This window comes from Hydra vulgaris, chromosome 10 (genome assembly GCF_038396675.1).
Source record: "Hydra vulgaris chromosome 10, alternate assembly HydraT2T_AEP".
In the NCBI taxonomy this organism is placed as follows: domain Eukaryota; kingdom Metazoa; phylum Cnidaria; class Hydrozoa; order Anthoathecata; family Hydridae; genus Hydra; species Hydra vulgaris.
Window position 1 is genome coordinate 2540425 of NC_088929.1, and position 24201 is coordinate 2564625.

The 24201-nt window shown below is 27.3% G+C and overlaps 1 protein-coding gene across 1 annotated transcript in view; it reads left to right on the top strand.

Moving 5' to 3' along the window:
• LOC136085722 (thrombospondin-2-like) overlaps positions 1-14401 on the top strand; it is a 53571-nt gene extending 39170 nt beyond the window's left edge. Inside the window, exon 8 of the mRNA XM_065807067.1 lies at positions 14220-14401. Coding sequence (XP_065663139.1) covers positions 14220-14235 — 16 coding nt within the window. The 3' untranslated portion in view covers positions 14236-14401. The remainder of the gene's footprint in view (positions 1-14219) is intronic.
• The last annotated feature ends 9800 nt before the right edge of the window (positions 14402-24201 follow it).

The window sequence follows — 24201 nt, forward strand, 5'->3', positions numbered from 1 at the left end:
TATATATTATTTTTACTTTATTTACAACACCATTTGATATACAACAAACCCCTACAAAGCTTACAATAATTCAGTTAAAATTCAATCTGAGTTATTGAAATGTAATAAATTTAACATCAATAGAAAAGTAAAGCTGTCATCATTTAAAGTATAAAGGGTGTTGTCAAAATATGTTGATAGTAAAATTAAGTTACTAATAAAATCACGTTCAACAATGATAAACATTCTTACTGTAGTAAAATATAGTACTAACTGATAAATTTGAACAAATAAATATAAAATTAACAAAAACAATGAATAAATAAGAACATTAACTTGAACTTTAACTAAATCTTGAATTTGAATTAATTGGTACTAATTTGTTCAAGCATAACCTTAAAAAATAAGTTGTTATAACAAATTATATGTATAACTTGTTATACATATAGTTAACTATCAGGAGTTATATGTATAACTATATGCATTTTAAAGCATATTATTTTATTTAAACATTACTTAGATCATATTACTTTGAAAACTGGACCCAGAGGCTTTATTCTCAATAACACTGTGGTACTCCAGATTAAAAATTAAAAAGTTTCTGTAAATATCCTGTTTTTTGTTCGTCAATGTAGTTCGTAAGTCCCTTAAGTCTTAAGGACCTTATTATATCTAAAGTTAAAAGTTTTGGAGCATAAAAAAAGTTACAGAATCCCATCTCCATCCTATTTTTTTCTTTTTTTAATAAAGAAAATTGGGAATTCTTTGACTTTCAAACCTGCATTTCTTTGTGGGACACTGCAGTGTCCCATGCATGCAAGATTGGTTTTTGACAACATTTCAACTTGCATCAGTTAATTGTTTGCAAATAATTTACTCAAGATCTATATTCAAATAACTATTATATTATCCTAATAATACATCTAATTGCACAAATCTTAATCTTATTTCTATAAAGTAAGATAAAAATTATTCGTGGTACTTACATACTTGCTTGCCATTCTCTTTATTAATATAAAATATTTTCACACAATATAAACGTAACGCAATGCAATGTTGATTTAAATTTTTTTTTTTTAGTTTCCGGCTTTTAAATTAATTCCCATGCAAATCCCACAGGAAACCCACGTGGGATTTCCCATGTGTGTAAATACCATATGGTTCCCACATGTAACCCATGTGGGATTACCCACATGGGTTTAAGGTGACAAATTTCCATACGGATACCACATGGGAAAATCCGTCCCACATAAATCCCATCAATCCCACACGGAACCCACGCGGAACCCATGTGGGACGCGGTTTTATTTTTCACTGGGGACGTCCAGGACCCAGCGTAAAGCTTTTTACCACTTAGATGTCTCATTCTTTATTGACTTTTCAAGTTCTGAATCGATTGTGGTCTGATTTTTTAAGGCTTCAAAGGCTGATTTCCAGACGATGTAGTGATTTCTGTGTTGAACATTACACTGGTTGCTTTTAATCTTTTCTAGTTTTTGCCAATTATTTTTTAATACGCCATTCCAAATCATGAGGAAAGACTGAAATCAAAAGCTAAAATTATGCTTTAGTCGGAAAATAGAGCAGGGAAAACAAACGAAATCTTTTGCACTTCCACTTCAGATAAGCCAGTCTCTGTTAATCTTCTCTTTGTTGAGAGAAGTTTCGAAAAAACGAGGCAAAAATATTTTGTTTGTAGAATCTCTTGGAAAAAGTTTTCTATTTAGCATGACTAGATCGTTTTCGACTTTGGATAAAACCTTCTACCATAAAGCGTGGTCGTTTCTAATTGCTTGATCACCCAGTTGAATTGTTTCATTATCCTTAATTAAGAAAAGCATTGTGAGAATTGTATTATATTTTTAATATTTGTAGGATACTAATTTATATGTTTTTAGAATCTGCTCGGTCGGACGTAGATTAGATACCTTTTTTTTTAATTTTATTGAAACCATACTCTACTAGTGTACGTTTATTCTTTCACAACTTTTTCTTTGCTTTTTTTTGCCTTGGGACCCTGAATATTGTTTTTGAAAACTAGAAATGAAGTTTTTACTCTAAGATCTACTCTTACTTATTTTTAAAAAAAGTAAAAAAGTTTTTTAATTGTTTCGAAATCAAAATGAATTTTTTATATAGAGTTTAATTCTCAAAGGAATTAAAGAGAAAAAGAATTAAATGCAATTTCACATTCTAAAATTAATTAGAATGAATGTATTGAGAAACAATATTTGAAAATTGTTGGGATGAGAGTAACTTAACTGATTTATGTAACATAACATTGCTAACGTTTTAAAACAAGCCTTTTGTTTAAATAAGTATAATGTAATTCGAATTTTAACTACGTTTAAATTGGAACCGTTGGAACCAATCATTCCACACAGAAAAAGTAAAAACTGTGAAATTTCCATTTAACTTAACCTAAATTTCATTTCATGTTATAAAATTGTAAAAATCTTACAAAAATATCTTAGACATTTATTAGACAATTCTTTTATAAAATTAAAAATCTTTTACTTTGTCTTAATTTTTTTTGCTTAAAAATATGCAAACAATCTTCCTTTTACAATATTTTAAATATATTTACAATAAGTACACGCTGCATATATAAATTTAGGCCGGAATAAGAAGAAGACATAACATGTTTAATCGCCGAGTCCCGTTTACATACTGTATGTGTTTATATAAAAGCAAATATATCCATAATCTGTTTTAAAAAACGTATAAATTATGCAAAATGCCAAAAATGCCCCTAAAAGAACGTGAAACGATAGTATATTTCTACTAATTTCAAATTAAAATAATATAAATATACATATATATTAATACAATTTAATATAAATATACATATACATTAATACATACACATTTTCTGTATTAATGTTTAATAAGATATATTCATTTAGTAATAATAATAATAACAATTTTTTTTTGTCTACTTTGAATTGAATTTAGAATAATAAATATTTGAAGTCTGTTGTAATTAAAATCAAATGAGTATTTTAGATTCTCTTTTAAATTTTTCCCATGAGTAGCGCTCTTTACGATTATTAAAAACTTCAATAAAATCTTTTATTGAGGGTCGCATGTGCCCCCCTTGTCCATGCGCCTTCGTAAAATGTACTCAGTGCCCCCCTCCCACCCTTTCTCTGGGCGGCCCTAAGTGTAATACTATTTTGATTGTTATCTAAATTCTCTCATTGTTGCGCACTCAAAATGTTTAACGGAAGCGTGATAAAATAGCTGTTAAACTCTAAATTTCCTTAATACTTGAATAATAAATATTTTTAATTTTCTATTATTTTTTAAAATAACGAATTTAATCAAATGATTTATAACATAAAACTATAACTTTTAACTAACTTTTAATTTTTAAACTCCCTTACTGCTTTAAAAAAAGTAAAGGTCTCCACATAGCAATTTTATGTCATCAACTTGAATTTTTTTTTTTTTTTTGTGACTTAAATTGTGGAAAACTTGAAATGTAAAACTAAAATTACATAAGTATCTCATTTATGACATATACGCAACAAACTTGCCCTGTTTTTTGATGTTTTTAGAATTTGTAGCTTTTTTGAAAATCTTTTTGTTTGTAAAAGTGCTTAATATCGTTACGTATGTTTGTATATAATCTATATAAAACTTCAAGAGTATTTTGTATTTAAAAATAAGCAATTAAAATTAAAACCGTCGCCAGTGGTAGGACTCGAACTATGGGTTTTTCTGTTCAGAAGCTCTGCGCGCTATTCACTTGGCCACGCTGGCACGTTAATATAAGGGACAAACTGTCCCTATTGCCCCCACCCCACACCCAACCCCCTACGCCTCTCGGCGGCCCAAGATATACGTTTTAGAATGTTTTAACACTACCTAATTTGAAGTTTAAGTACATTAGATATTTCCATACACGTGTGTTCACGTTTTCTTATAATTCAAAGTGCCTTGACTCTTTCTCGTCATTAACTCGGTCGCAATGGCTGCCAAGGGATTCGTAGCAAACACGCTCGAAAGGGCGTTACTACTACTAAACTATTAAGTTCGGCAATAATATATAGAGATTCTGTAATTCGCCGATGCTTTCTTTACTGAAGTTAATAGAAAAGTAGTTAAAATTTCCACAAATCAATAGGTGGGAATACTTATTTTTTATCAATAGATTGTAACTTCTTTTAATCGTTATTATTATTATTAGATTAGTTTTATAGTCAATTGAAGCTGGCCTACAAATGCATCCGCAAAGTATCTTTTCATTATCAATATGCAATGGTGTCCGAATTTGTTCTAAGTTGTCATTATTTAACATTTTATCAGAAACTGTAATTGATCTCCCCTCCTTCTTTACCAACGATCTTTGCGAAATATATTGTAACCGGGAACATTACTTAACGACACTTCATTAAACCATGTTTCACTTATAAAAATTGTTCCTGCTCAACGCCGTTAATGCATGTTCTGGAAAATACACGAATTTTGCGTTTTTATAAAAAGGTTATGTTTGACTGCATTTTTTTAGCCCAAATAATTTATTTTTTTTAATTATTTTTTTTTCCCCGAGCGCTTTAATTTGTCTAAAATCAAACAAAGTTAACTTTTTTTTAAATTACTAAAGTTTAGATATAAAATTTTTCTTTATGGTTGATGAACCATATTTTGGTATAAAATGGTGCTGCGCTCAATGAAGATAAAACATTAAATTTAGAAAACAACTTTTTCAAACAAGTTTTAAGTTATATGTTTAATTTCTAACCAGTCATATGTCTGCAAACATATTAAAGGTCGAAAAAAATTAGTTATTTCAAGTTTAAAATCTGTTTTTTCCATTTTATATGAAAGTTTTTATTAATTTGAGTGTGAAGAACACACAAATTGACATACGACCAGTTAGACTTTTAAAGTTAAACCTCTTAATGTTTATTTCAAAGTCTAAGCTCAAAATTTAAACATTACTGTGATATGAGCCACCCCTATTTTATAATGCCATAAAAATATTTTACTAAAATTCCGGTCTTTAAATTACCATAGATTAATGTAAACATGTAAAATAGCGGGCAGAATATAAATTTACTTAACCAAATTTAGAATACAAGTAAGCAACAGATTTATAATAAAATTAACTCAATTTTTTGTTATGTCAGAGCTGTCAATTGCTGATCTTTTAACTTGCGGTTTCTCTAAAGTTGCAGTATATATAGCTTTAACTGAAAAACATAGAATCAAACATTTAGTAAATGAAAATTATAAAGTTTTTAGATCAAGAGTGCTAAATCATCAATACAAAATTTATATTGAAAAAAATCCTACATTTCACTTTAGCTATGAACAAATAAAAAGAAAAGGCCGGGTTATTGTTAAACTTTTAAAAAACTTAGGGAAGACCAGGTCAAAATTGTCTTTGAAAAATATTTTGCTTACCTTTTCCAAAGAAAGATTTAATAATTTAGGAAGCTCAAAAATGCTTCATAGCCTTTTTAACTGTCAAGGATGAATAGCTAACAAAAGATTAAAATTAGTGTTAGAAATATTTCCTGCCAAATGTAAAAGGTTCAAATATAAAGAAGAAAAAAGAGGAATGTATAGGCAGAAAAAACTTTCAATCGCAACTCATAAAGCACTGAACAAACTAGAGCAGGATTTTAATAAAACATTTTCCACCACATTCACAAAGGCTATGAAAATCAATATACCTAATCCACAAAATAAAAAACACAGATATGATGCAAATAAAATAAAAAATGATATTGAAAATCAATGAAAAGAAACCTCAACAGATAGGTATTTATATACGAAAGCTCAGCAGATAAGTATTCATAAACACCTGAGTATTTAGATCTATACATAATAAATATTGTTTGTACATACTGTATATACTACACAAGTGTGTATGTGCTTGCTGCACCAGAGAGAGAGAGAGAGAGAGAGAGAGAGAGAGAGAGAGAGAGAGAGAGAGAGAGAGAGAGAGAGAGAGAGAGAGAGAGAGAATGTACTCTCTCTCACTTTGTTTTACATGTATAATATATGTAAATAACACAAAGTATAATAAAAAATTAACTTTTTTACGGCATTTGGTGTTCCTGTATCATTAAGCAATAGAGATAAGCTCCGCCTAACCCATAGTTTTGAAACACAAAAAAATGCGAAAAAAAGAAGAATATTAAAACTATCAGCTATAAAAAATGTAAGTCAAGTACAAGCAAATGAGTTGGTTAAAAAAAGAATAGTATAACATCAAAACAGATTTGAATTAAGTCAATATTTATAATTACAATGCGTCATTATGTTAAATTTAGGACTGGCATAAGTCATTAGTTCATCCAGTTATCCCTGGGTGAAGTAGTATGTAGGGATTTTTCTACATAAACCAAATAAAGAATCTAATAAAACCTAATAAATATCAAATAGAGGAAAATTTAACTTACACCATTATAGTTCTTACCAGCTCAAATGATCATTAATTATAAATGATGTATGAATTTTTTATAATTTGGACATTTAATTAATGTGTATTAATTAAATGCAACAGATGGCCTTGGTATTATAATTTCAAGTTGTATATTTCAATATATATATATATATATATATATATATATATATATATATATATATATATATATATATATATATATATATCATACATATATTCATACACACATACTTTAAAACTCTATTCACATCTAGAAGGAACCTACGAGATGTGGAAACACTCACAGAGCTCGTTTAACAATCCATATGACAAATGTGTTCTAAGTACAGAGAAGTACTAGCCATTCCTTATGTAGTTATGTTATATACCTTCTAGCATACTACAGAGAAGGATTAAGGATTGAAAGGTGCATATAGTGAGGCTTATACAAAGTTTTTTTTTTTCTACCACTAATTTAGGGAGAGAAAAAAGCAAAAAACCCTGTCGGTTCTGTTGAGAAATATTCCTGGAAACAAGTTGAGTGTTTGGATGTAATTTCATCCTACCCTAATGGTTTTAAAATAAACTTTTCTGAACTAGCACGTAAATTTTCTGTGACAAACAAAAAAGGTAATGGTTTTAAATGTCTGCGATATAGTATATTTACAAAAATAATAAACCAATAATAAATGTATTATGCTAATAAACTAGTTTTACCATTTTAACAGTAATAAGTACCAATAAAAAACAAGAATTTTAAACAAAATAATTTTTAGGTATTACACCCGCAAACAGAGGCCAAGTACTGAAAAGACTTTTAGAATCTATGAACTGTGATCTAAAAAGACTAAATCTAAAAAGAAAAATGTCAGACAATACATACCCTGATGGCACTAATATTAATAAAATACAGTATAGAAGAAAAAAACGGAGATATTTATTACCTTACCTTCACTTATCATTAATAAGTTAAACTTTTCAAATTTTATTAATCATTCATGTTTAAACTAATTTATAGGTTAAACATGCCATACATCAGAGATATATCTTTGCCATGCAAACCAACTAATAAAAAAATAAAGCAGCAACTCAAAAAAAAATAGACGATGGAACATATAATTCAGGGGAAAAGATTGTACCCCAAAGATATGAAAAAGTATTTATATCATCTGAAAATCAATTGTTGATGCTCTTGAATTCAGGAATATAAAGATGAATATGACACCCTAACTAAAAAAGAGCTGATAAATATACTTAAAACTTATGAAATAACAAGGAATTTAATGTTTTGGTATGATTGCTCCAGTATATCTAATCACACTCACTTTCTTGTTACTGTTAGCGTAATGTATGATACAGCCATATTTTTAAGTAGCTTTGAATATAAACAAAAGTATGGAGAGAATATAAATGTTCAATCAGAGGTCAAAAAGCCTTATTTATACATACTTGGTAGATGTCCTTCCAATGACCAGCAACTTTTGTATAGCGATGACAGGATTAATGACATTTTGCAATTGAGCGATCCCTTAGAATTCAAAGGAACACCTATTTTAGATGTTGCACGAATATTCAAAGGTGACAATCCAGCAGCACAACTGGAAGCTGGTCATCAGAAGGGTGGTAATTATTTTTGTTGGGCATGCAACATGCATGCAGATCTTTCTAATAATATATCTATATCACTAAGCTTCCCATACACTTCCTTAAAAAATCGTATAGACCATATAAATGCAAGTAACACCTCACAGCTGGCAGTAAACCAAGGAAAAACAAAATTATATTCATGTCTAAAAAAAAATCAGATTGAACGAGAACTTTATGAAAGAAATATTCAATTTCCATTAAATACATCTGTCAAAAAATTAAAGGAGCTATTGGCAAATGAAATGCATGGAGTGCAAGGATTGCCTGCCCTTCTTTTTAAAAAACCAGGTTTTTCTTTAACACAACTAAATCTTTTACACTATAAAATCTTAAATAATGAACCAATGCATGATATTTCAAACCATATTAAAAATATATTTGATGAATTGCCATATTTAGTAGAAAAAAAAATTTAAAAAAAATTGTAGAAAATATAATTAAAAGCTCTTTCAATGGCATTGAAGCAAAAAATGCTGCCAACTATTGAAAAAGTTTATTAATAGTTACTAACTGTTCCTAGAACATTACAAGGTTGGTCACTTTGTTTTTAAATTTTTACTAACTTGAAATACAAAACATCCTTTATATGCCAGAAGAATCTAGATCAACACACAGTATTCTTCGTTTAATAAATACCACATTTGTGCATGCAATAATTATAAAAGAACATTTAGAAGCAAATCTAAAAAATAGCAGGCGAAAATTCTTTGGTGCATACTATCACTCAATCACATCCCATGCTCCACTACAGTATAGATTGTTTGCAGGTCGTACGTCTAATGTGGAAAAAGAAGAAGCAATGTTTCAAAATTTGAAACTGTCTACAAAAACATCTTCTAATCATCATTCAGATAATGTTATTTTTAATGCAATAATCCGCAACCAAGCAAAAAAATATTTAAAGGAAGGAAAAAAGTTATGTGATGGCGTTTCAATACTTCACAAATTCTACCAACCATTACATAGTCTATTTAATGACACAAAAATATCATTTACTTGGATTGAAAAGAATAGCAATGAATATCAAAAACTTTTAGAAAAATCAGCTGACTATTTAGTAGAAGGCATTAATGTATGGTGGAAAGAAGTTGAAGATGGAGTAGTATTCTTTGATATAAACTACCCCAATAATTCGAAAAAAACATTTTCCCATTTTCGTTCCTCCTCAATGCAACAACAGTCCGAGTACTTAGAAAAATGCTGAAAACATTGTTTGGAAAACAAACACAAAATTCCTGCTTATAAAATCACAGTTAATGCATATGTTTTTTATTTAGACACACTTCAATATTTTCATATTTTTAACACTGGAAATATATCTAGAAATAGTATTATACCACTAGATATAATTTTGATTTAATAATATCAAAGTTTTTCAAATTAGTATTAAAAACAGTTATATAAATAATACTATTATTCTTAATGACAACATCTAATGTTATTATTATTTTATTATAAAAGAACTTAAATATTATAAAAAATATGTTTATAATGTGTTTACAACATTACCATTATGTAGTACATAGCCATTGTATGTACAGTCAAGTACACAATCATTGTGCCATAATTTTAGCAGTATGCATACCATATTATGCAAAATAACGTTATTATATAATATATAATAACGTTATTATAGTTATAACTACTAGTTATAACTACACATATAATATTTGTATATATATATATATATATATATATATAATATATATATATATATATATATATATATATATATATATATATATATATACATATATATAGTATTATTATGTATATGTGATGATATATAGTATATACATATGTATATATGATATATAGCATTATTTAATAACATATATTATATAAGGATTTATTATTGCTATCAAAAATGAATTTTTATTCATGATATAAAAAAATATATTACTTCTAATAATTAAGTAAAGTTAAACAAAAAATATATATATTCAACAAAATATTGCGTTTCTTTACTACATATTTTTTTACTACATCGCAAAAGATATGTTAAGTTTTAAACAATATCTTAACAAATGTTGCAGACCGGAAAAAAAGTATGTTTGTTATCACCGAGAACAAACAAGACAAAAAAGTTCGAGAACTTGCATTAACGGCGTTGAGTGGGTAAGATGCGACTATATATTAAATAAATAAATTCATTGTATTTACATTTGTAATTAATTAACGATGAAGCATTTGTTAATCAAAGTAATAGAAAATTTTCTTTTACGTCGTTATTATTTCTTGTTAGTTTTTCTGTATTTTCAACTAATGTTTTTATTGACTCAATTGATTTTGACTTGTAATTCATTTTTTTTATTATTTCGTTTATAATTTTTTTGTTCGCGTTGGTTGATTTATTATAATCAATTTTGTTACTCTAATAGTTTTTTGGTACTTGCTATACAGTGATTTTCACTACTCGATCATATCTGATTTTTTCGACTCGTCCATATCTGATACTAAAATAATAATTTTTTTTATTTCTTTGTTTTCTTTCAGTGTTCATTTCATGACAATTTTCTCTTATGAGTTTTGTTTTATGTCGTTCTGCTACAGTAAGGTCAGGATTCACATATACTTTAAAAAACAAGTTATTGTCTAATAATACTTTCGATGACTTTAAAACTTTATTTCTTTCATGGATATCTTTTAAGACAAAAATAAATGATGACTGCTTTTCGTTCCTTTTGCTTAACTTGATAATGTGTTCTATAATTTATACAAATGGTAACATTTGTATAAATTTTTTTTTAATATTTATCACATTGTTTTTATTCTCTCTAAAAGCATTATCTTTATTTTTATTAGTAGACGCTGTTAAGCAAAAAATAATTACATTTTTTCTCGCATTTTTCACTCTTTTATTACTTTGGCTGTTGCATTTATCAAGTTGATCTGATTTATTATTTTTCTCCTCAGTTTACCTTTTACAAAACTAATTCAAAGCTCCTCTTTACCTTTTTCATGATTGCAATTTTTATCTTATAACTTTTTTATAAGCCCTATTATTTTTTGATTTTTTTACATTAACTGGTCGTTTTTAGCTTCGATTGTTTTCTCTAAATCTGATACTCTTTTTTCCAGAGCCTCAAAGTCTGCTTTTAATACCATATTATTTAAAATTTTAATAATATAGTATTCAAAGCCGACTTTTTATTTTTTCCCCTCCTCAAAAACACGTCTTGTCGCGTTAAAAGTAAAAGTTTAAAAAAAAAATTTGGATCTGAAAACCTGAAGATTAACTCTGAGCATATTAACACACATTGTATTAGAATCAAAGACCAGAGTAGAGCACAGACAAAGTAAGAGGCTTAAATCTAGTAATTTATTTGGACACTAAAAAGCCAGCACACTAGTAAAGAACTTCTACAGTTCACAAAATTACTATTTAAATTATTTTTTGCCTGAAGCTGACTCTTTAAAATTTATGTTTGTTTTTTAAAGATTATAGACACCACGGGAAGTGATCAGGCCATTGCTATTCAAAGTATTCTTAATAATTAAAAGTTGTCAAATCAGATCAATCGGGTGTATTCTGACACCACAGCCAGCAACACAGGCAAGAAAAACTGAGCTTTAACGCATGTTGTTAGTTATGCCTTGGAAAGGCCAAATCTTACGTTGATGTGCAGGCACCACGTATATAAAAAGCATATATCTCATGTTTCATGAAACTTTTCATATGTCATGAAACTTGTTCTTTGTACGACAAAAGATCCAAGCAAACGCCTCTATGTTTCACTCAAGCAGCTCAGTGATCAAAAATTCACCAGTTGTTAATAAACTTGAAAGTATAGAATATTTGAATGGTATATTTGCCAGCTACAGGTTTATTTCCTGGGTGCATATATACTTAATTTCTCCTTCAGGCAGTCAGGCCTTTACTTGCTGGTCCTGTTTATAACACAGAGCTATCACTTAAATAATTTACAGACAGTAGTTTCTGCTACTCTCAAAAAAATAAACACTGCAACAAATTACATTGTATTTTTTCATTGACCATTTTTTCTGATGAGTCCTTTGGCAATCCAAGCTCCTTTTTATTACTTAAGAGCCTTAAAGATCCAAGCTCTAAATGTCGGATGGTTTTAAAATCTATGCAGGAATTAAAAAGTTTCTCACCAAAATAATTTTGATTCACTCTGACATGGATCTGGACGCTGATTATTAAAAATTCATCATGCCTTTTTGGCCTTTAACTGCAATTTTATCTTTTTTGGTTCCAGAAAAGGAAGACTTGACAAGTAAAAACACTGAAATCAAGTCTATGATATCTTCTTTTGTTAATTTTTTTACTTAGCAGAGTTTTCTTTTTCCAGGAAAATATTAGGGAAAATCCAAAACAGCTTTCAGTCGTAAATTATCGATCTGAACGTCATATCAAATTGATTCAAGACTAAATCCAAACAACATATATAGAGAAAAGAATTCAGGACACACCTTAGGTAAACTAGTAAACATTATTTTTCTAGTATGTTTCATGTCATAGTATTTAAGAAAATAAACTTTATTAATTAAAGACTTAAAGTTTTAGATTTTATATTCTACAACTTAATTACTATCTCGCTTCGTTTAATTTATTTTTTCTTTCTTAGGTTTTCCAGAAAAAAAGACAACAAAATCTAATAAAAGTTCCAAAAGAATTAGCAAAGCATCAAATCATAAAAAATCAAATAGCTCTTAACACATTTTTGTTGCTTTCTTGTTAAAGTAGAGCAGTAGTGTCAATTTAGAACTTTTTCTATAATAAAAATGCTACATAAAATCTGAATCTTTTATATTCTGTAGGAATTAATGTAATCTGAACCAGCGTTATGATAATTTTTCCTTGATGTCTGTATACTGAACTTAAAAATAGAAAAACTTTTCCCTTCTTTGTGACCAATGTTGACAATCTGGCCTAAGCTAGCATTGAAAATCGGTCTCTCTGAATTTAAAGAGCTTTACGCATTTTTTTATCGAACTTTTTTACTTCCACTTCAATAGCTTTAACATTCACTAACTTCATTTCTTCAAGGCAAAGGTTTCTATGAATGGCTATTTCAGAATAAATAACTACAAACATTAATAATTCTATTAAACTTTAAATATTTTCTGTAAACTTTAAACTTGAAATTACCTTTAGTGTTATCTATTATCTCAATCAATAACACCTAATCTTTTTTCAGAAAATAATATTTACTTAAATCATAACTCCAAGATTTTCAGCACAATATTTAAAGGCTTAGTTTACAGGCCTTATTCCATGTGGAGTGATTTATGAATCTGTAATTATGGTAAAAATAGCAAATCTCGGACCACGTTAAATTAACTTTAAACTCAGTTGCAACACTAAATCTGTATTTTGATAACGGTATTTATTTTATACTTTTTAATAAAATGGCTGAATGATTGCCAAATGGCACGAAACTTAGGGTTACATTAAAAGTAATTTTTTTCATTTAAATTATATATATATATATATATATATATATATATATATATATATGTATATATATATATATATATATATATATATATATATATATATATATAAATATATATATAAATTTGTATATATATATATATATATATTATATATATAAATATATATATAAATTTGTATATATATATATATATATATATATATATATATATATATATAAATTTGTATATATATATATATATATATATATATATATATATATATATGTATATATAAATTTGTATATATATATATACATATATATATATATAAATTTGTATATATATATATATATATATATATATATATATATATATATATATATATATATATATATATATATATATATATATATATATATATATGTATATATATATATACATATATATATATATATATATATATATATATATATATATATATATATATATATATATGCATATATAATTTCATTAGGTTTTTAAGCTCTTTCTGGTTTATTAGCGCTCTCTTTAAAACTACAGTTTATGGAAGAAACTTTTCGACTACCATGCAAGAGTATATATATATATATATATATATATATATATATATATATATATATATATATATATATATATATATATATATATATATATATATATATATATATATATACATATATATATATATATATATATATATATATATATATATATATATATATATATATATATATTTGTAATGGTAATAAAATTAGTTTATTTTTTTTAGAAGCGATAATCCTTAACTATGTTGGAAAAAAAAATTCTTATATAATATTTTACGCAACGGTTTCCAAAAAAATTTCTCGTTGAGATGCTTAGAAGAAGAAGTTGTTTTTCTATCAGCAAGTCATTAATCCTTCAAATTCATCGACATATATAAATTTTTTTCAAGACTTTTTTGAAAATAAAATAGTGGCAACATTATTTTAACTTTGTTGATAAATTAATTTTAAACTTGAAATTAGCGTTTTTATTTTTAAATTATAAATTTTAGTTTATTTAAGAATGTTTTTTTGCTTATAGTTGTTCTACTTATTTAATAAAAAATTTCTGTTCTTCTTTCTTTTCTTCTTCCTCTTTATGTTCTTCTTTCTTTTCTTCTTCTTCTTTCTGTTCTTCTTTCTTTTCCTCTTCCTCTTTCTGTCCTTCTTTCTTTTCTTCTTCTTCTTTCTGTTCTTCTTTCTGTTCTTCTTTCTTTTCCTCTTCCTCTTTCTGTTCTTCTTTCTTTTCTTCTTCTTCTTTCTGTTCTTGTTTCTTTTCCTCTTCCTCTTTCTGTTCTTCTTTCTTTTCTTCTTCTTCTTTCTGTTCTTGTTTCTTTTCCTCTTACTCTTTCTGTTCTTCTTTCTTTTCTTCTTCTTCTTTCTTTTCTTCTTTCTTTTCTTCTTTCTTTTCTTCTTCTTCTTTCTGTTCTTCTTTCTTTTCTACTTCTTCTTTCTGTTCTTCTTTATGACATCAAAGTTTTATTAAAAACAAACAATCAATAGCGCGCTGAACTTAGTAACTGAAGTTTTTAAACCTAAAAGTTTCAATACCGGTAAGTCAAAGTACTTATAAACTCAAAATTTTTTTCAAATCAATTTTTTATTTTTCATTGCGCAATTTCACATTAGTTTATATAATTATATAAATATATAAAAATATAGCAGTATTCATCAAAATATTTTAATCATCCAAAATTAACATGTTGAAATTATTAATACATTGAGCATTTTAAAATTCTTGAAGCATCGCTGAAAAGTTGGCGACATAAAAAACTTTGGCAGGATATTGACGTGGCTGTTGACGTAATTGTTTTTACAGCGAAATCAATTTTGTTTAAATTTAATAACTCAACTTATTTTAAATAGCAAATTGTTAAATTTCTAAAAGCGGATTAGCACTATTTCTATTATTGGATTAGAACAAAACTATCTTTGTTACAAATTGTTGCACCAATGCCGGCACGTTATTGTAGCCTCTTCAGCAACTTTTTATTCGATGACTCGACATGATTATGATGATTCAATGAAGTATTGATTTAAATACAAAATTAGTATGAATCAGATTGATAAAAGTTCATCGATAAAATATTGATACAAACTTTAAAATAAATTTTGGCCTAATTAATTTAGACAAAAATTTCTTTTAAAGTTTGTAATCGACTTTTCATTTTATGTCTAATCTATTTTTATTTTGCAGATTAAAATAATACCTTATTTTAACTTGTCTGATGTTTTTTGGAAAAAACTATATAGCTTTTGTATGTTTTTTTATTACCTTCATTCTTTGATTTCAATTTTTGCTTTCTTTTAGACGATTTTTTAAGGTTACTCGTTATCAACAGATTTTTTTAACTTTTTGTAATTTAATGTATCCATGTTTATATCACCTGCAAAAATTATATATTTATCATGTTAACTCATTTGTGATGTTTTTAATAAAGTTATTTTGATTGCTACAAGGTGGTCGATATATAATGAAACAAATAATGATTTGCTAGCTTTATTCTATGCCATGGGTGGCCAGACGTTTTAGGACACATTCAAAAAAAGGTAAGCAACAGTTTTTCGAGCAAAAAATATTTCTTTCTACAAAAAATATCGGTAACAATTATAATCATTTGTATCAAAGCAATATAATTATTAGGAGTGGTGAACTTTACCGTCTGAAAACTATTTTTTCAAAAAGAAATTGAATTTGAGGTAGGTAGAATGATGGTTATCAGTCCGAGTTGACTGACGTTTGCTTTATATGTAATTTATTGTAAAAAATATTTTTTCACTGATGTAGGTTGAGCTAAATTTACAGAGAAATCTGACTGCTTTATCATTTAGTTCAGGAAAGTCATTTTTTGAACAAGTTTCCATAATGATTTCAGATCTGGTGCAATTGACGATAAACACAGTTCTTGAAACTTGCTTTTTAAATCATGTGTGATTTTGAATGTCTGTGATTTCCAATTGCAATTTTGATGTATAATTGCAAATATCATTATCTAATATAGTGAATGGGTTGATAAAATGATTGTAAAAGTTTCAAACTATAGTTTGAAACTTATACAATCATTTAAAACTCGCAAATTTTAAAGCTGAAATTAAGAATATTTTGCTTTTTAATTACGTTATTTTATTAGTCGGCAAATTCGGACACTGCAGTCAACAAAATTGGATCTGTATGAGCAGTTGGCAGTTGTTAGCCAACGAGTACCTTTTTGTCTTTTTGTAGTTGCTATAGCAACTCAAAATAAACCTAACAACTTACAAATTAACAAAGAACAAAAATTTAACTTCCTAGGGGAAAATAAATAGGGGCATATTTGGACTATCCTACGCCTCCCTCGGGGCGGCCTTGTCTGTGTATATTATTTAAACTGATGTTCAACTTTGAACCTTGATATTTAAATTTGTAATTAATTCCAGTGGGGGAAAGGGGCGGACTCATTTAATTAACAGAAACATTGTTTCTGTAAAAGAGTTCTCTGTGTAATGAACACAGAGAACTCTTTTGTTTCATTTTTAAAAAAAATGAACGAAATTTTTTTCTATGAAGTGCTCTTGCTCTTTGTTAATTCAGCAGTTTTAATGACCAAATTTCATATCTTTTGAGCACAGCACTTCTTGGTCAATAATGCAATGGTGTTTTAAAAAATTTACAATTTTAACACAATTTTATCTCTTCTGGTATTGATGTGGGGGGCAAAACTAAAGTGGTATGGTGAATATAATTCTGCGTTGACTCTATTTATATTTAAGTTTAATTAAGCGTATCTTCTTTTAACGAGAACAAAGTCACAGTGAACAGTAGCGTTATCAGGGGGTGCGTACCTTATTGGGTAACACCATTACAACCTGACACAGAGGGGTAACACCAAAATGAAAAATGCTTTATTGTTTTAGAAATTCGAATTTGTGTGGGCCAGTAATATTTAGTTATAAGTTAATAAAGAAAATTATTTTTTACTTTAATTATAATTAATCATAATCGTGAATAATCATAATCGATTATGAAGAAGATTATGAAAAAGATTATGAAGAAGATTATGAAGAAGATTATGAAGAAAATTATGAAGAAGATTATGAAGAAGATTATGAAGAAGATTATGAAGAAGATTATGAAGAAGATTATGAAGAAGATTATGAAGAAGATTATGAAGAAGATTATGAAGAAGATTATGAAGAAGATTATGAAGAAGATTATGAAAAAGATTATAAAGAAGATTATAATGAAAAGTATAGAATTTGCAGTTTCAAGCAGAAAACTCTGGTCGCATAAAACCAGCAGCTGGTTTTTACTTACAGAAACAAAATTATTTTGCTCCAATAGGCATTAGTGAATTGAAAAAAAGATCTCCCTTCCAAATGCAACAATGGTTAGGGTAGACCGAGGCAGTTAGCAGCAGGGGTAAGTTGACCAACTGCGTTTATCTTCAGAGCCCTTTATTAGAAAGTGCCAAAAGTTAAATAAAATTTTTTTAATTGATCGTTTGATCATTCACTTTGATCACAATGATCGTTTGATTATTCACAATGATCAATAATATTGTAAGAACTTGCACATGCGCACAGGAGATATTTAGATTTTTGTGTTTTTTGGATAAAAACGTAATTTTTGGAAAATCGCTTCCTTTTTATTTTACAAAGAAAGTATTTAGCCACAAGAAAATTCAATGTAAAAATTCCAGTCATAATTGGTTTATTATTTCCAATCAAGTTTTTTTTAATAGTTATCGTTTTTCAGGATCTTTAGTGGTGGCTAAATTATTAGACTAGGCTACTAAACCGAGATTATTTTCGAATGTACCTACCTTGGCACAAATTAGTATTAAATTAATGTATATATAGTTACATCATGGATGTAAACAAATATGAAAAAAATTAAAACATTTACAACACTAAATTTTCATAGAGTCAACATTCTTTTGTTTTTAAAAGTAACAATTTATAAAGTTTATGATTTTGAGTTTATTCGCTTATCTTTCATATTTTTTAAACTTTAAAAGCAGCAAATTCTTTTTAATTGTTTCCATTTTTAGTCTGTCGTTTATAGTTGAAATGTATGTTGGTAACAGTTTTGTAAACCAATTTTCTTTCCCATTCTTCATGTTCTAAAACATAAAATCATTGCAGGGGCGGATGCAGGTTTTAAATTTACCCCATCAAAAAAATAAACGCGCTTTACGGCATGTTGTAAAGACGCAACTACGCCCACAAGGCAAATAAAAAAAAAAGAAGGAGGCTGGAGCAAAAGCGGATTCGGACTATGAAGTGAAGGGGGGCAAATTTTTTTTTTCCGACAATCCAGACCATTGATTCACAGGTTTAATGATTTTTTAAGCTGGCAAGCACAAAAAATAGAATTTGCATTACACGAATTTCATGTCACTTTGAAAAAGCCGTCTAAATTTACTTACGTTTTTAAATAATATGCTCAATATGTCAACAACAAAAAAAAAACATCTAAGGAGGGAGGGGGACAGGGGCAATCACTTCAATATTTCCCCCATGTATCCCTTTATTCAATATTTCCCCCATGTATCCCTTAAATCTTCCTGCCATTGGGCTGGAGGATTTAAGGGATTACCTTTCTATTGCAGTGACAACCTTATGTCTTAGTTTCACTTAGAAACTTTTTTTAATAAAAAGTGTTTTTTATTAAAAGGGTATAGAGCTGTATATTCTTTTTTACCATTTTGGTATAATATATTGCAATAATAAATATATAAACCAACAAATGAGTGTCTCACCCAATATCAGGGCACATCAGCATGTCTAGGAACATATTTCATTCCAGACATGGACAATCAGAAAAAGAAAAATTAATAACAGAAATGAGAAAGACACAAATACAATTAAATTTATATACATAGTCAAATAAAAGATTATATATATTTTTATATTACAATATTTTAAAAAAAAGTTAAACCAAGTTAAACCTTAACAACAAGAAAGAAGATCATTTTTGATCAAATGAAAAGAAAGATAACGGATTTTGAATGACATTGTTGTTCATGTATAGCCTTTTAACAGACACATAACAGAAAAATTCCTCTCACATTAAATATCCTTAAGCTATATTGATATTGTCAAATCCAGGAAATAGTATTGATTTAAGAGTTAGGGATATATTGTTAGGAATAGTCCCAGAGAAACTTTCCCAATATTTTCCCCAAAGAACTAGCTTCCCATTCCACGCACTGATATTAAGGAAATCATATATAAAAAAATTACAGTACATTTTAAACTGCTGCCTCCAACACATTTGGGTTTTGGGTCTTTTAAAAAAAGAAATCATAATAAATGAAATATTTACTTTCCCTTCATATGAAGCAAAAGTTTCTGTAGTATTGTGAAACAGATTCTGATGGAACATTAGAACAACTTTTTTGAATAAAACAGATTCAATGTTTCAAAAACAAAATGTCAGCTTTACTTGAAAGCAAGCATTATGCTTCGTAGCAGCTATTTTGAAAATTATATATATATATCATTTCTGATAGTAACAAATTTATTTTTAAGAGCTGTAATAAGATGCAAACTATCTAAAGTAACATCAAAGACACGTGCTGCGAAAAATAAAGTAAAGATAAATTGAAAATACAGAGCCTTTGAATTTATAACTAGAACCTGAGCAGAAAGACTATTAACATACTCAGAGACAGAACTGGCTTCATAATATTCTTAGCCCCTACTTTTTTTTATATCTAGATTTAAGTTGCTTTCACAATTAACGCAGAATAACTTATTGTATTAAAATATAATAAGATAATTATTTTTGAAGAAAAAGTAAAGTAACCTCAGAGCAAAACAATGCTCTTTATTGTTTTTTAAGTAAGACGGGATACAAACTTCTGCACATATATTTCTTCTTATTTTGCCCTCAACAAAACGACTTAAAAGATCTTTATTAGTAACCGTTTTGTTATTGTTATTAATAAATTTATCAAATAAAGTTTCATAAAGCATATTTACAAGATCATCAATTTACAAAATTCTCAAACAAGATTGTCGGTTTTTAATCCTTTTGGAACATATTCAATTAAGTTATAGGCCATGCTTCGACATAAAATTCAAAACCTCTATATCACGATATAAAGGAAAAAGTTTGTTGATAGAAGTATATTTGCAATCAATCAAAAAACTGCTGCAAATGCTGCAAAGTATAGTTTACACTACAATTTTTAAAAAAAGTTTTATTTTTAAACAGATCAGATTGCTACTTTTAGTAGCGTGAACCAATTACCTTATCCAATTTTCTCATATCCTGCAAAGTATAATTTAAATTAGCAAATTTTATAAAATAATTTTCTCATATCCTGCAAAGTATAGTTTACATTGGTTACTTTTATAAAACAATTTTTGCAATCTCTGCAAAGCATAGTTTTCACTGTGAACTTTTTCCTAATTGTATTTTCTAACAAAGTATAACAAAAATATAAAGATAGACAATTAGTATTAAATGGGTGTTCGGCGTCATAGTACCAATATTTATATTTATTTTTTTTTACCCCGTCACTTGCAGCACTTGACGGGGTTTAAATCCACCTCTGCATTGTCAGTTTTCTGAATTTTTTCAAGCGCCAACAAGAAATGCATTTTTTATATTATGGAAATATGGTACTAATAATTCCTTAAGGCTTTCAAAATTATGAACCCATTACAAACATAATAAATTAATACTTTAGAAGGTTTCGTTAAATCACCACGCTACAGAACTTGAAGTTATTCTGTTGAGCTTTGAAATATCATATCAGACTGTAAACTCAGTTAGGTTTATCTGCAATTTTTTTTTTGTAATTTAACGAGCTGCACTTAATAACTTTGTATGAGTCATGACACAAATCATTGTCCTGAATATGATTGCTAAACTTACTGAAATGTATTTTTAATGAATCAGTTTGAAACCGGCTAATAATTATCCTACCTTGTTTTTTAAAAATGCTAGAGAATAAAATAGATAGAGATAATAATATGCATATAAATAATGTATAATAGAGTATATAATCTGACTGAGAACGAAATGTTGTATTGCAAACAAATTAGATATAAAAAAAAACAACTGTACACGAATTAGTTAAACTTTTTTATTAAATATCTAACAACTTAGATAATCGCTGCTTTACAATAAGAGTTTTAATTGATCTGTGAAAAGCTTTTGATACCGTAATTCACAATAAACAATAAAAATAAGAATTTTTTTTTTTAAGTGCTCCAAAGATCTCTAATAGCTTTATCACAGAGAACCGCGGAAAGCATTTAACCAGGAAGTTCACGCCTCCTTCTTACCAAAGTTCCAAAAATGGCCAGAGCTGGCTTCGAACCACAGACCTCCAGCTCTGAAGCTAAAACTCTAACCAATACACCACGGCTGCTTCATTATTTAAAATATACCATAATTGGATATAAAAAAGCAAGTTAATATTATATATGCAGCAACTTGAAACCTTACTTTGGTTCAAAGCAATATATGTCAAACAGAAAGCAATTTTTTTACTATAAATAAATAATATAAGCTCATACCTCATAACTTACAGGGCTCCTCAGGGCTCTATTTCAGTTCCACTTTTATTTCTATTGTTTCCAAATGACTAATACCTATCAACAAACCTTATTTTATCAAGTGGTTAAGGAACAGTTTAGCAAAAAGAACGAGCGGTTCACAAAAAGCAAACTTTACTGGAAAAACAAAATATATACTTTTCCAAAAAATAATTAAAACAGGAAAATTTCCTCTTAAATTGCCAAATCTTAAAATTAATTACACTAATATTGAAAGGAAACCATATGTGAACTTTTTAGCTGTAAAACTGGATGAAAATTACAGTGGCATTCACATCTAAATAGCATTTAAACAAAAAATTCAGTTTTGTTTACATTTATATGTTTTACTATAATATATTGTGATCTAGTACTTGCCATACAGAAACTCTACAACAAACATTCGTGTAGAAAAGTGTTCAGAGAAATGCACCTAGCGAACTACTATACGTGTAATATTTAGTGTCAAGCACTGAGTGCTCAACAAAATTTTTAGATAACAACTTTGTTGTTCCAAAATGTAATTTAAAACTAACTTCCTATCGAAAGCGGAACTTATCTGTGAAAAAAAATTTCCAGATATTGTTTATAAAACGAAGACTGCATTTGTGCAATATAAAAATTAATCAAGGCGATTATCATTGTTTATGGATATTAATATATCAGACTTATCTGAATGTTTCTTTTAAAGTAATAATAAATAAAGACATAATACTTTTTTGCCATTTACTAACTTTTTCTATTGACTATCCAACTCTTCAATAATTCTATACAAAAAATTCACGGGTCTCCAATTTTATTTCAATAAATTTTGGAACCCTGTTTTGTATACTTGAACATACATTTAAATGTACCTAACAAATTGGTTAAGTACAGTAAATGATAATCAAATAAGTTAACTTATTTGACTATGATTTATAAATTTTAAAAATATGAACTTGCCTAAACTTTTAATACCTTTTGAAATAGTCATATTATAACACTTTGATAGTTTTTGGGGGATATAGAACATTTGTTTTGCCTAACTTTATCAACTATAATTGTAGAAATTTGAAGCGGTAAAGATGTCTAACATTCTTGGTATTGCGAAATAGAATAATATGCTATTCTAATTTTTTTAGTAGATACAACAATGTATTTTTAAATAAATCATGCAAATTGTATCATCATCATCAAATCATGTAAATTGGTGTTACCTAAAATTATTTAATGTTAAAATAACTGGAATGCTCAGTTATACACATTAATACACTTTTGTTGTATGATTGTCAGCTATTACTGCTCGCACGTTAAAAGATAAAAATATATTTCAACCCTGATATTGAATCAACCGTTTAAAAGTGATTTTAAATAAAACAATAAAGGTTTCGGAATCTCTTCTAACAGTAAAATAAATATTCGCAGTAGAGTAAATATTTTCTGTTTTGATGCATATCTGTGCATTCGAGAAAATCTAATTATTTCATTTGTGTAGATTGAACGTTTGCGGTTAAAGAGGAAATTTACATAATTTTGATAATATATATTTTATAGTTTTTCTTCAACTTTATGCATATAGGAAACAAAATTTACCAGCATACTGGCCAAATTTTTCTTTTAATCTTTGCCCTGAATTACGTTTTAAAAAAGCAATCCATTATAATTTTTAAAATACAGAAAGATAATAAAAATTGACCATTATTACGAAATAAAAGAACAAGGAGACTCGTAGGCGACCATAAGGTCGTCGAGAACCGCCAAAATGTTTATGCGTAAATATATAATAAGTTTTTACAAAATAAACAAAAAAATTTACAATGGGAAATAAGAAATAAAAGAACTCAAGCTTTCAGGCTATTATACAAGTAGATATGCAACAACAAAAAAAAGATCCCGATGTAAATATAAAGATGCGTTACACAGTTTTACAATATATATATTTACCAAAACTGTTAATAAAAATTAACGAATTGTTAAGTTTAGTTTAAATAATTTAGTTTGTATTAAATTATATTTATGCAGTGTTTAATATAAAGTTAAAAAGACTTTAAAGAAGAAAAATTATACAATAAAAAAAAATAATTATTTTAGATTTTTTTTAAAAAGCCAAATTCTTATGATAATTCAAAACTTTTTAAAATTAGTTTATTTCAAAACTTTTTTTGGTATTTGAAAAATTTCCAGATTTTTTGGATCAAACTCTAAACATTTTTATGT